Below are 14627 nucleotides of genomic sequence, written 5' to 3' on the forward strand. Positions count from 1 at the left end.
AAATGACCTACGTAATTATTTACCTGTGCTTTGTAGTGATGCAATTGCTCCGCCTCTTGTACCACGTTACCTGCATCCATCTTCTCCCATTGGGTACCCCACCACATGGCATTCTCAGGTCGAATAAATATCACTATGTAATTATTTACCTGCATTTACATAGGTCACTTAGGAAAAGATCTTTTTCTTCAGGTTCCATAATGCATAAGGAATATTGTTGCATCTGAAAGAGCAGGACTAAAACGTTTAAATATTTATAAAATACTAAACTATTTACAAAAAAAAACTATCGGGATGATGGGTCCCTTCATCAGCTGATATTAATATAAAAAAATGTTACAATGGAACATCAAATGATGCCGGGCGTGGTCATGTATTAGACAGTAAATCACGTGCACGAGGTTGGTGAACATTATGGAGATAGTTGTCTTGTAATATGCAATGTGTGACAAACGTTGGCATGCATTCCACATATGAGCTCTACATTGTCAACAGCAAGTGTCTGATTCTGTCAAGTAACCCATTTGTGTTCCTTCCATTTAACGCTCACCAACTTCGTGCACACGTTTCACTGTCTAATCCATGACCATGCCTTGCATCATTTGATGTTCCATTGTAACGTTTTTTTGTATATTAATGTCAGCTGATGAAGGGACCCCTTGTCCTTATATAGATAGAGGTATGATTGTAAATAGTTTAGTATTTTGTAAATATTTTAGTTTTTTGTAAATATTTGTATAGTTTTTTGTAAATATTTGTATAGTTTTTTGTAAATATTTGTATAGTTTTGTTATTATTTGAATAATAATAATGTTATACTAATATTATAACCCACTGATCAGAATCTAATCATGAAATAACTTATGTAATTATTTACCTGCGCATTTGTAGTGACGTAATTGCCCGCCCTCTTCTCCCATTGGCACCTCCGTAGCCAGGTGGGAAGGAGCAGCAATGCGTAGCACACGCTTCTTGATTAGACTGGGGTTCAAGTCCGTCACCACCAAATACAGAGGGTGCAGAAAAGTCAGGAAATGACCACCACATATCCCGGAGCAATATGGCCTTAGTCGCTAATGCTCCTAAAAACCAAACAACAACAACTTCTCCCATTGACTTGAATAAGTGATGTAATTGGCCCACCCTCTTCTCCTATTGGCTTGATTAAATATCACTAGGAGGAAAACTTTTTTTAATATATAGATAGATTATTGTTAGATTTCTGTTGCACTGATAAAAATTGGAAGACTTGACAAATTGGTCTAGAAGAGCCGTATATAATTAGACATGGCCTATGGAGATATTTAAATGAGCTAAAACTATCATCCTTGCATAGTGGCTGTGTCATGCCAATGTGGATGCTACCATCTTGAAGTTGTTCAGAATGAAGCTGGTAGAGATCTCAATTCTCTTGGGGTTTCATGGGGGACAAGCACAGGAAGCGAATGCCTGCTAACCACTTAGAAATCTCATACATCGCAACGTAGGATTTACCATTAACAGTGGATCTGGCTAAGAATCCTTCTTATGAATTTTGATGCACTGGAGTTTCAAGAACATTTATAGAGACTCTAAATTATTTTAATTTGGCTTTTAAACAATTTTCCAGAGATTGGCTAGTGTGTTTTTTTTTTTTTTTTTTGCTTTTTTTATAGGTATCTGTGGAGTATGAATTTGATATGCTATATGGTTGAAATTTCTGCACCGGTACAAAGACTGTAGTGGGGGTTACTGATTTTGCCGAAACTGGTATTCAGTAGTACTAGAAAATTGGGAAGGGAGGAATGCCACCTAGCCAAACTCAGAATTAATGGAGAGACAGTGATACACTAAAAAATAAATTCATATTATGTAAATTCTCTTATTTTTGTGCTCTTGCTTAATTTAAAAAATTTTTCATTTACCGTAGGCCCTGGAGATGTTATGGGATGATTTTTGTCACAAGATAAATGATCAAATTGGCATTCCACTAACAACGTACCTTGGGCAGTTTCCAGAAATTCGGGTAAGTTGACTCAAACTTGAGCATTTTAAATGATGAACTTTATTTTTTCTACATTTTCATAAGTCTAACAGTTGATTGAAGTATATCCCTACATTGTGATATACACGTCTATAAACACCATAGCTGCCAAGTTTCTAGGTTTAGGACAGGAAAATCTGTCTTTTTGACTCAGTTTGACCACTTAATAACATGGTTTGTAGTATAGTTTTTATTTGTCTTTTCTTTTTGCAAGAAAAAAATTACTAAAACTGCATTAAAACAAGAATTTTTGCTTGTTTTCATTAATAAATTGGTCATCAGGTGTGCTAGTTTGTGTTCTATGACATACATGTGAAGACACTTCAGAGGAAGTCCAAACATTCAGTGGAAATTTGGCAGCATCAGTGTTTCATCAAATAATCTAAAAAGTGGTGTAGAGAAACAGTGGTGTGCTCACAGTGAGCACACTACTAATTAAAAAGACATTCTAAAAACACTGGATGGGCAAGTGCTAAATTTACACTACATTTACACTACATTGTAACTACATTGGTTTTAAGCAATTTTAAAATCAGTAGTATTGTAAGCTGTTATTGTAAATACAGTGTATATATGTTTGATCACATCACTTATTTATTTAATTAAAGTTTATACTTAAACCTTTAAATGTTTCTGCTACATTTAATATTGTTATGTAGATCAGTGTCACCTTAAAATCGCCCGCAAACACTGGTCACACCAACCAATTAAAATTATTTACATTATATTTTATGGATAAATCTCCCCTGCTCAATACAGATTCACTTGGCACTCTGTCTTTAAGTCCCCAATTAAGAGTGCTAAACAGGGGATACCTCTATTATAAAATCTTGAAAGAGTAACACATTTGCTTTGTGTACTGTATGTAGATGTAATTTTATTTATTTATTATTTCCCCTCCACCCCAATTTAAAGTAGTGGGAAATGCAATGTAATCAGACATTGGAAGACAAATAAGCATGAAGGCCATATGCAATGCATAGAAAGAAATGCAAGGATAAATGTATGGGGCTGTCCAGTAAAAAATGATCATAATTTTTCATGAACATCTGTACTGCTTGCTGTGGATTTAAGATCGAACCAAGCTGCATCACATTGCAACTGCACATGGTGTGACCTTGGCGGTTGGTCATGTTTATACCTGTTCAGTTTCACCTACATAACAGTAGACATACACTTGAGGAACAGTATGCTGCTCCCAAATTTTGTTTCTGTCTCAAGAAAACATCAGCTGAAGTGTATAAAATATTAAGAGGCTTGTGGTGAATCTACACTTCGATATAGCACAGCTCACAGTTGGTTTAGAATGTTTAATGATAGACATGATGCTTCTGTAATCATCAGAGAAGATTGTCATATAACAGTAAGGCAACTGGCAGAGATGTTGAGAATATCAGTAGGAAACATGCATGGTATTCTCCATGACCATTTACATACAACATATGTTTGTGTACACTGGATTCCAAGACCTGAGCAACAGTAAGTTTGCATGGAGCTTCAATGGATGGTTGCTGAAGATGCTCATGTTTTGCACAAGGTGATAATGGCAAATGAGACATGGCTTCATCATTTCAACTCAGAGAGTAAGCAACAAAGCTCTGTTTAGAAGTCTACATCATTGTCAACACTGGGAAAAAAAAAAAGAGAGAGAGAAGAGCAAAAGTTGTGGTGCTTCTTCAGGAAAGGTTGTCTTTTTTTTTCATGTTGTGTCATGTCATACAACTGTTATGGGACCTTACTACAGAACAGTACTACACAATTTCTAGGGTCATATTCACCACAAATTACCATGAGAGCACACAGGCAGATGGATGCTGTATCATGACAGTGCAAGACCTCACGTTGATCATACTGTCATTGTGTACTTAGCCAGCATTAATGTCAAATGTGTCCTTTATCCATCCTACATCTCTGACCTTGCACCCTGCATTTTTTTTTTTCCCCAAAGTTAAAGAACAAGTTGCATGGAAAACATTTCCAGAGGCGATTCCCAAATGCATGTCAAAAAATGGCTCCTGCCATGTTTTTGAAGAATGGCAGAAATGTTGGAATAAGGGTGTTTTTTTTGCTAGTGCAGCGTAAGCCATAGGCTTTCTTGTACCATGCGGCCATTACTAATACTAATAACATTTCATCAAATGGGGACTACTTTGAAAAGAGCCATCAAAATATGGATGATTTATAAAGGCATGTTGCAAAAAAAAAAAATTATGATCATTCTTTATTGAACAGCTCTAGTAGTATTTCATAGTAACAGTATTGTTGTGTGTGCTGAACATAATCTTCTGATATGTGCTAATCATGCAGGTGCAATGTTCAGAGATAATTTCTGATGGTGAAATGGCAAAAAATATACAGTTGTGGAAGAACAAAAACAGCTGGCATTATTAATGAAATTGTACGAGTAATGAAAGAAGAGATAGTAATGACTGAAAAACATGTCACTTTCAATTTTTACAGTTGGTGGGAATGAAAGTAATCAAAAGCAGCTTGCTCTCAATGCCAGCATTGAAGGTGACCCTACAGGGTACAACATTGGGTATCTTCTGAACAACTGTAAAATGTGGGATTACTTTAAAAAACTTGCTTAAACTTAATAATGATGATGCTCATTGTGGCAGGCTTGAAATCTGAAATTAAGAAAGGAAAATGAGCATTTGGTGGTAACAGGCAGCTCTTGTCATTTCATTAATTTGTGTGCTGAAAAGAGTACTGTATGCCTTCCTTTAAAAGTAAATGGATATTTTATGGAAATTTGTACTATCTAGAAGGAGGCACTAAATAAGTAGTTAAAATAACCATCTTACTGAGGATAAACCATCTTGGAAGTAACCATCTTACTGAGGATAAACTGTCAACATGAGTGGATGCACTTGGTCAGCAACGATGTTTAGGTACGATGTGGCATTCAGACGTGAGTCTATGGGTATCAGTGGACCCAACATGTGCCAAGAAAACATTCCCCACACCATAACACTGTCCTCACCACCTTGCACAGTAGTCGTCAGACATGACTGGTCCATGGATTCATGTTGTTTTTGCCAAATCTTAAGCTTTCCATCAACATGATGCACCAGGAACTTCTACTCGTCAGACCAAGTAACTGTTTTCCAATCCTCGATAGTCCAGTGCTGGTGTTGCTGTGCCCACACGAGGCGTGCTCTCTTGTTCTTCATTAATAACAAAGGTACGCAATGTGGCTGTCAGCTGTTGTAGCTCATTCGTGACAAAGTGCGACTAGTGGTCCATTGCGATATTTTGTTCTGCGCACCAAGATTGTATTCTGACGTGATGTGTGACATTGTGGCCCGTCTGTTTGCTTGCACAATTCTAGCCATCCTCCTCTGACCTCTCTCATCAATAAGCGATTTTCTTCCACAGGATTGCTGTTGAGAGGATGTTTTTTGTTCATTGCACCATTCTCGATACACCCTTGAAACTGTGGTGCATGAAAATTTCAGGAGAACTGCCATTTCAGAGATGCTTTGTCCAGCACGTCTTACACCTACTACCATGTCACGTTCGAAGTCCATTAGATCACTCCTTTTCCCCATTCTTGCTACAGTTTGTATGCTTAAATGTTACTTGAAAGGTTGTTCTGCTGCATTTATATCCACAACTGTGGTCATGTGACTTGCAACGTTGTGGGACAAACCATTTGTGTGCACAGCAGGGGTGTACCTAATAAAATGGCAGCACAGTTTATATATATATATATACAATAATAATAATAAATTGACATGTTCATATACACATTAGCTGTCTTCAATAAATGTTTAATTAGACTGGTAGAACATTGACAACTGTTTAAAGAAGAGGTTAGAGGTGGTGAGAAAAGCCAAGTGAGCAGTTTTCTTGTTTATTTTAAATGTTATACCAAACATAGCTTTTCGTTCCAGCCTACCTCACATCCATGTACTGAGGTCATTACTTCTAGTTATGTTGAATGATGTTTTGTGTAAATTTGTTGTACTAACACTTTAGACTCCCCACTACCAAGAACCTTGATGAAAAACAAGAGGAGAAACTGCTGTTCTTTTGTTTAGGGAGGAATTACTTCTTTGCTGCATATGACTACATGGTGCAAAAATTTCATCAGTTGGCAGTTAATCATTTTCAGGCTTAATTTTTTTGTAGACTTTTTGAAAGCTTAAAGTCTAGCTTTAAAACTTTTTGAAAGTTTAAAGTCTAGCTTTTTGAAAGTTTAAAGTTGGTAGCTGTGATACCATGTATTTATTGAAGTTGGGTTTATTAATGTACAGTCAGTTCTGCTATAATGCGGTACATGTGTTCCTAAAAATCTACGCATTATGGTATATCACGCATTAAAAACAACAGGACTTATGGGAAAAATAGGGATGGGGCAGAGCACTCAAAAAAAATGTTCAGTTTTGTAAGTAAAAAAGAGTTAGAAACCCAATAATATTGCTAACACAGGTTTAAACATCTTAAATTTCTAATAAATAAATAAATATTGCAGTAAATATAGCATTTTACCTTGACAAGATATGAAGTTTGTTTGATTGATATTTCTGTTCACTGACATTTTCTTTTTTTTTCTTTTTTTTTTCTTTTTTTTTTTTTTTTTGGATTGTAAAATTTAAAACAATAAAAAAGATAAGCAATCAATAACGGTGAACACGGCACGCACAAAAGAAAAAGTTCTGGAAATTTATTTGTTTTTTATGATTGAAGAGGAAGGGGAAACACATTTCACCATTACATAAAAACCTACAGAATTCCAGCTATCAGTGTTATTGCAAATGCAATAAGATCGAGTTTGTTACCCATTTATAATTAGACTGCGCTAACAGAAAAGATCAATAAACCGGAAACTGCAAATTGTTTTTATTGTTTTATGGTAGTGACTTCCAGAAATGTGCTCCTCTGCTCGTGCTATCCCACCTCACGAAATTTCTGTTCAATCAGAAAATCTTGTGAATATAGCGAATGATAAGTTTGATAACAGTGTTTCCGACCAATACAATTACAGTAAATGGGAAATTATAGCTCTCACATGTTTGACATTTTTTTAAGCTTCATAAACTTGCATGTATTGCTGCACAGGTCGCTACGTTCACACTGGTGCTGAGTTTTATGTTCACCTGGTGTTACTCACAGACGAAATCGCTCATGAGCTAACGCAAAAATCGTGTTATAGTTGTTTTGTTTCCTAATATATCAATCATGTTGGAGCAAATTCGTATCGCGAAAATGTGCATTATGGCAAAACTGACTGTATATCTCTATCTATTCCTTGATAGTATTGCCTGTTTCAATTTTTTCTTCCTGAATATGCTAGGATTTTTATTATTTTTTTAAGCAGTGACTTGCTTTAAAATAAATAACGAAAATTATTGTTTTCTATTCATTATTCACAAATCTCACTCATTCATTGTCTCTTTATTTATTTTTTTTTTCCTGAGTATTTTCTATTTCCACTTTAAATTTAGATAAACTCTTGATTCTGCAAGGCTAGTTTATCACTTGAGAAAAAATAAAGTGTCCCTTGGCAGTTAATTTGACCAACGCTTCTTAAACTTGTAAATACTTCAATCTCTACTTTGATTCCAAGGTTTCCATACATTGTGACATACAGAACCGAAGTCTCTCTTATCAAGGTCTCTCCTACCCCTTTATGCCTCTACCCTAACAGGAGTGTCATTCTTACTGAAATGGTATTTCCAAATATATATGTAATATCTGTTCCATTATCAATGGAAAAGCATTATTGAATACATCTGACAAAGAAAACTTACTGTTGATTATTACTTTGAAAGAAGCCATATTTTTCAATCTTTGCTTGTTCAGTTATAATTAATTTTCAAAGTTATTCACAGAATTGTGTTATACCTTGTATAAGAATTATTATAGAAACATAAGACTATTTTAGTTACAGTAGAAAATAGTACCAGGAGCATGCTACTTGTTCATTGCTGTTGTGCTCTTGATATTTTGTCATCACAAAATGGTTTAGCCAAAAATGAGTTGTTCTTTCTTTAGATGAAAGATCTGTATTTGAACTTGCAAATTATTATATAATATATATTATGTGGTGCTTAATTTTAATACAAAGATCAACATGTTTGAATTTTTCAAATTCAATTAACATTTGTTTTCTTATAGGCAAAAGTTGCAAAACGTGGACGGAAACTGGTAGATTATGATAAATACAGACATAGTTTGCAAGCTCTTCAGCACAATCCAAAGAAAAGGGATGAAATAAAAATTGGGAAGGTGAGTGTTGTCTTCATTGTATTTTTCTTAGAAAATTTGTAAAACAGTTTGCAAATTTTCTAAGAAAGGATCTCTTCTTGTTTTGTTAGCCAGTTTAATAAATCTAGGTATAGGCTGGCAAAGCTGATTATGAGAAAACCCAAAGGGACAAGGAGTTTTACACATGTGAATACAGTGAAGAAAAGAACTAATTAAATTGGAAGTATAACGTGTGTGGGGAAGTCTTAGATAACCCAACTGATGTTGTAAGCAAATTGAATGGGTGCTTTCATCAACCTTTACAGATGAAAGACCCTTCACAGGGAAGATAAACTGTGTGAGCTCAGCTGAGCAATATGAAATTAATTATGTTGCAATTATAGAATATTGGTTCTAGTGAAACTTCTGAGTCTAAAAGCAAATAAGGCCCCTTGAATTAATGGCATAATTAACCCAGTAATTTTGAGGAAAGCAACAAGAGAATGCATGGAAGTATAAAGATTAATTATGTTAGATCATTTGATTTGGGAGTGATTCCTGAAAGAAAAATGGTTAGCTGTAGTCCAGTCAGTCTGATCTCAGTGATAAAGAGAAAATCATGAAGGCATTTAGCACAAGTCCACTTAAATTGCTAATATTTTAATTTAAAAAAAATTTAATTTAAAAAAATTCATCAAAGAGGCCTTTGAGATTTTGGCTTATGCCCACGGTGGTGCCTTGTTTTAATCAATCCTTAACTGGAGTACAGACTGCAAATTAGATTTTCTTGATGCTATTTAATATTGATCTCCAAACCTGTAATGAGAGTGACTAATTTTTGGTGAATTGCTGTCTATATATTCAAAAAATATGCATATATTATTCTTGTTTATACTCTGGCATGACCACTAGGTCAATGGAGTATACAATAAATCAATCAATACAAATGTTAATCATATTTAGCAGTCACAGGCTTGAACTCCGGTCCACTCAAAGAGTGTGTGCTACTGCACTCGTGCTCCTGGCCACTCGGCTATGACTTGCAGATAACTGCCATTTGTGATGTGAAGTTAAGTGCAAATCTTGAAGGCCAGAAGTCAGTCTGTTGGTGGAAGGAACCAAGATATCCCCAAGACAGAAATTGAATGCAGTAATACGTTCATTTTTCAGTCTTAAACTGGAGTACAGACTGCAAATTAGATTTTCTTGGTGCTATTTAATATTGATCTCCAAACCTGTAATGAGAGTGACTAATGGTAGGAACTAGGGTTTCAAATTTCCATCTCAAACTAACTACAAAATTGACTACCATAAGAAGACTGAAATTTTTAGGAAGCAATTGCTGCAGTAGGAAACTGTGTTTTCCAACTGGTCTTAAAGGGGATGTTTATAAAATGGCTTGGAGCACAAAGTAAATTAGATAATGGTTACATCAAGGAGAGTGAATTGTCAGGTGGAAGTTGAAGAATTGCATCCTTAACATGTTAAGAAATTTTCTGGTACATATGAGCCATAGCAACAAGCCACAAATAGAAATAGATATTGTTATACCAAAGAAGGTGAAGTTTCAGAACACTGCACAGTACAGAAACATTCTTTCAATGTTAAAAGTTCCCCCGCCACACACACACACACACACACACACACACACACACACACACACTACTCATATTCACACAGCAGAAATTGTTAGACAGATAGCTGGATGTAACTAGGTAATTTTATTGTTATTTGTTTTATTTTTTCTGAAGCTGATTTTGATAAGGTAGTCTATGACCTCACATTTTTGTGAGGTCATAGACTACCCCATGCATTATTTTATCATAATTATTTAGTACAGAAATAAAAGGATCTTAATTGTTCCATACCATTGTAATGTACATTTCATATTTTATACATAACCCTGGCCAACATGATTTTTACCTCCACTAATATGTCAGCTGTTCAGAGTCAATTTTTGTGCTTTGATTCAAAAAGAATTCTTAATTTCACATCGCATCACAATTTCCATAAACAGGTTTTTGTGCTTTCCCATAATACAAAGGGTACTAGGAAAGTTTTGCAATATGACGCAACAATGAATCACAGGAAGCTGCTTGTTGCTGCATGTTGAGACATGTTCATACGTGCATAGTAGCCGCCGCACCAAGTCGATGGGCTCAGTTATTCATTAGTAGTGAGAGTGTAAAGTGCTTGCGATGGCATCGTGGTCACGAAATGAGATAAGGACAGTTTTGCGGTATAATTTCGTGCGTGGTTTAACCATAGACCAGTGCTTAGAAGAAATGACTCTTGCACTAGATGATGATTGTCCACATCGTACAACGATATTCAGGTGGTATAGAGAATTCCAAAGGGGAAATTTCACTCTGGAGGATTCTGAGAGGCCGGGAAGGCCACGAATGTCAGTTACGGAGGAAAACGTTACTGCTGTGAGGAAAATGCTTGACGAAAACAGGCGAGTGACCTACCAACAGATAGAGGATACTTTGGGCCTAAATGCACCAGCAATTCGTTCGATTCTGCAAGATCATTTGCACGTGAAGAAACTTTGTTCTCTCTGGGTGCCGCATCAACTGACTGAAGAGCAGATGACACGACGTGTGACTTGGTGCCGGGAGATGTTAAAAAAGTTTGATAAGGGACAATCTCGGTATGTGAACAACATCGTGACAGGTGACGAGACTTGGCTGTACTATTACGATCTGCCGACCAAGGCTCAAAACAAAGTTTGGGTCTTTGATGATGACGACACACCCGTAATTGTCAGAAAATCCCGATCTGTAAAGAAGAAAATGATAGCTGTATTTTTCAAATCGAGTGGAATTGTGGAACGTGTCGTTTTGGACACGCAGAAGACAGTCACAGCTAAGTGGTATACTGAATAATGCCTGCCTAAAGTCATTGGATCTATGAAGAACCTGCGGCCAAAGTCAAGAATGGACACCTGGTACCTCCATCACGATAATGCTGCAGCTCAGCGCGCCAAAGCCTGCACTGAATATTTGACCACGACAGGACTGAAACTTCTCGAGCACCCTCCCTACAGTCCAGACCTTGCTCCCTGCGACTTTGCACTGTTCCCGCATGTGAAAATGAAGCTAAAAGGGAGGCGGTTTTCCAGTGATGAGGACCTTCTACGGGCTTGGGACAACGAGTGTGCTTTACTCCCTAGTGAAACTTGGCAGAACTGGTTTAAAGATTGGTTTCGGAGGATGGAGAGGTGTATTGAATGTAGAGGAAATTACTTTGAAAAAATTAAATAAACAAAGCTGTATTGCAAAACTTTCCTAGTACCCTTTGTACATACAATATATCTTACTACAATTTAAGGAAATAGATAATACACTGATCTGTTATATTACTTGAAAATAATTTGTATATACTCATAGATGGCAATAATCCTGGTTAGGGTTAACTTGTTCATCCTTGTCTGTCAGGATGTGTTTGAATCACCCTGAAAATGTCTGCTATATATGTGGACTGCTTACAATAAAAACTCAGAAGAAAATCTACAGTATAACTAAACATGCGTATTCTTTGTACTTTGACTTCAAGATTGGCGATCAGGACAAAACTTATTTCCACTACAAATTTGAGGAAGTGGATAACTGGGAAAATTAATAGTATGCCATTTTCTGTTCCTCTGGTGTGGAAAGAATAATGTAGTTCCATTGATGATTGCTATTTCTGCATGACAGAAATATCAGGCATGTCCAGAAAAAGCATGCAGCACAACATCAAATATCCATGTACATCATCTGCACTCGCACACTAGCAAGACTTTTGTGCATTTATTGGACAATTGCTTTCTACAGCACCATGTTAGAGAGGCAACCAGAGGTAGTAACACTCTTGATCTGATTATCAGCAGTGATTATTCATGCATTGAGAATTTGCAGATAAAGGAACCACTAGGTGGCAGTGATCACAGTGTACTGATGTGGGATTTACTTAAGATGTAACTACCCTTAGAGGTAAAGGGAAGGGTTTTTACTTTTGTAAAGGTGACTACAGTAGTCTCACAGATTTTTTAAATTCTATACAGTGGGACAAACTGATGACGTTACTAACAGCATATTCTAAATGGGAAGCATTCAAGGAATCAATCTTGGAAGCTACTAGGCTTTTTGTTCCAAATAAGAAATACTGTTCTAGGTTTGGGCCCAAATGGATGTCAAATTAACTAATGAGACTTGTGGCAGAGAAGAAAAATACATGGATGCATATAAATTATCAGGTGACACAGAAGCCTATGGTAGCTATAAACTAGTCTGTAATCAAGTCAGAAAGGAGGTTAGACCAGCAGTGGCAGATTATTAGAAATTTTTGGCAAAGAATGCAAAGAAAAACAAGAAAGGCTTCTTTACTTATATAAACCTTAAAAGGAAGGGAATGAATCAGATTGGTGCACTTGTTATCAATAGTTTGACTGTAGATGATCATTCTAAGATAGCTGCCAAACTAATGAGTATTTTGCATCTACATTCACACATGAGGAGTTATTCAAGGAGGAGAAGGCCAGATGTTTATCAAACTCTGACAGGGAGTTAAAAGATTTTGTAATAACTGAGAGAAAAGTGAAGGAGAAATTGTTGAAGTTAAACATAAGAAAGGCACCTGGAGCAGATGGGATCTATCCAGTTATGTTAAAGGAGGCGGCAAAGGAAGTAAGCAAACCCTTAGCCATAATTATGGGAGCATCCTTGGACTCAGATGAAGTCCCCACAGACTGGAGATGTGCAAATACATCTCCAACTCACAAAGGGAGGAATCAAAGGGTGACACGAGTAATTACAGACCTGTTAGTTTGATTTCTGTTCCACGGAAAATAATGGAATCACTGGTTAAAGAAGCATTGCAGGATCATCTAGACAAGACTGCAGTAATAATTCAGACACAGCATGGGTTTGTTAAGGGGAAGTCTTGCCTGACCAATTTGATTGAACACTATGCTGCCATGGTCACAAAGGAACTAAATGCAAAAAATAATAATTTTGATATTATATACTTGGATTTCAAGAAAGCTTTTGATACATGGAAGACTACTGTACAGATTGGAGCATTATGGCAGAGGTGTGTAGATTTCATGAAAGAAGATAACTATGAATCACTGGTGTCGACTTTACTGCAACGTTATAAAGGTATGACTGCTGAATGTCTTTGAAAATTCAGTTTCTTCATTCCCATCTCAGTTCTTTTCCTCAAATTTTGGAGATATAAGTGATGAGCAAGGGGAATACTTTTATCATGATTTAACCACATTCAAAAGCTGCACCAAGATTGCTTGGTTACTTCCGTAATGGGAGATTACTGCTGGTTTCTTAGAGGGAAAGTAAAATGGACTATAAGTGGCAATCATTTCTAAGGAAATAGCATGTATTGTGGAGGCTATTTTTTAGAATAGCTAGCATACTACAGAGTGTAACTGATTTCATGGCACTCTTATTTTCTGAATTGCATGTGCAAAATAGATGCTATATGCAGAGGAAAAATAGCCATATGCACCATTACAGCTGAGAGGCAATGTTGGTATAAAAGTATCTTTTATCTAAACACATTAAAATGTATAATAGTCTGGAAATTCATTTAGCACGGTATTAACTCAAAGATGCTTATATGCATTTATTTTTAATTACATCATAATGACTGACACAGTAAAGAACATCTAATTATATATTTAATATAACTATAACATTAAATTAAATTTTGCTATTGTTTAACAAAAGATGTACCGTAACCTATTCCACGTTATAGAAAGCCTACAGAAAACTTTTGCTTCCCTATAACACTGATAGATAGTACTCAAGAAATTTAAAAATGGATGTGAGTCGCTAATCAAGTTCAGACGTTCAAACATATGCAGCAACTTATCAAACCATTCACACCACTGTTTCTGTAGTGTGGGAAGAGTGCCATGAGACTGAGAAGCTGTGTAAGTCTCAACTTCAGTGCTGAAGAAAGTAAAGGTGGTGCCATCTGCTGGTAAAGTTATGGTTCTAACTTTCTCTGACATGACTGGAATGGTGTACCAACATTTGCATCATCTGATACACCAGTTTCTGGCTGTTATGTTTCTATGCTTAAATTCCTGAAAGAATGTATCTGCCAGAAAACCCCTAGGTTGCACATCAGTGACAGTATATGCTCCTTTGTTGAACTTGTTGTCGTGGAGTTCATCTTCCACCAATGTTAAAATTCTGTATCACATCCTCCATGCATTTCTGACCTAGCACTCCTACTTAACTTTTCTCTGCATTAAAAAAAAATCTAAATTTTTTAATTAAAGGGATATAAATTAATTTCTTCCGGACCTAATCAAAGTAATAGAGGTGATTTTTGAAGGGCGTGGTGAAGAATTATGTTTAAAGTTTTTTAGAGAATGGCAGCATTGCCAGAATACACTGCA

General features: G+C 36.1%; 1 protein-coding gene across 1 annotated transcript in view; it reads left to right on the plus strand.

Moving 5' to 3' along the window:
* Positions 1 to 14627, plus strand: part of LOC150075112 (myc box-dependent-interacting protein 1-like) — a 101295-nt gene that overhangs the window by 52240 nt on the left and 34428 nt on the right. The window contains exons 5-6 of the mRNA XM_090388860.1: positions 1910 to 2005; positions 8150 to 8260. Coding sequence (XP_090244986.1) covers positions 1910 to 2005; positions 8150 to 8260 — 207 coding nt within the window. The remainder of the gene's footprint in view (positions 1 to 1909; positions 2006 to 8149; positions 8261 to 14627) is intronic.

This window comes from Mastigoproctus giganteus, chromosome 14 (genome assembly GCF_048544385.1).
Source record: "Mastigoproctus giganteus isolate SK-2022 chromosome 14, ASM4854438v1, whole genome shotgun sequence".
Lineage (NCBI taxonomy): Eukaryota > Metazoa > Arthropoda > Arachnida > Uropygi > Thelyphonidae > Mastigoproctus > Mastigoproctus giganteus.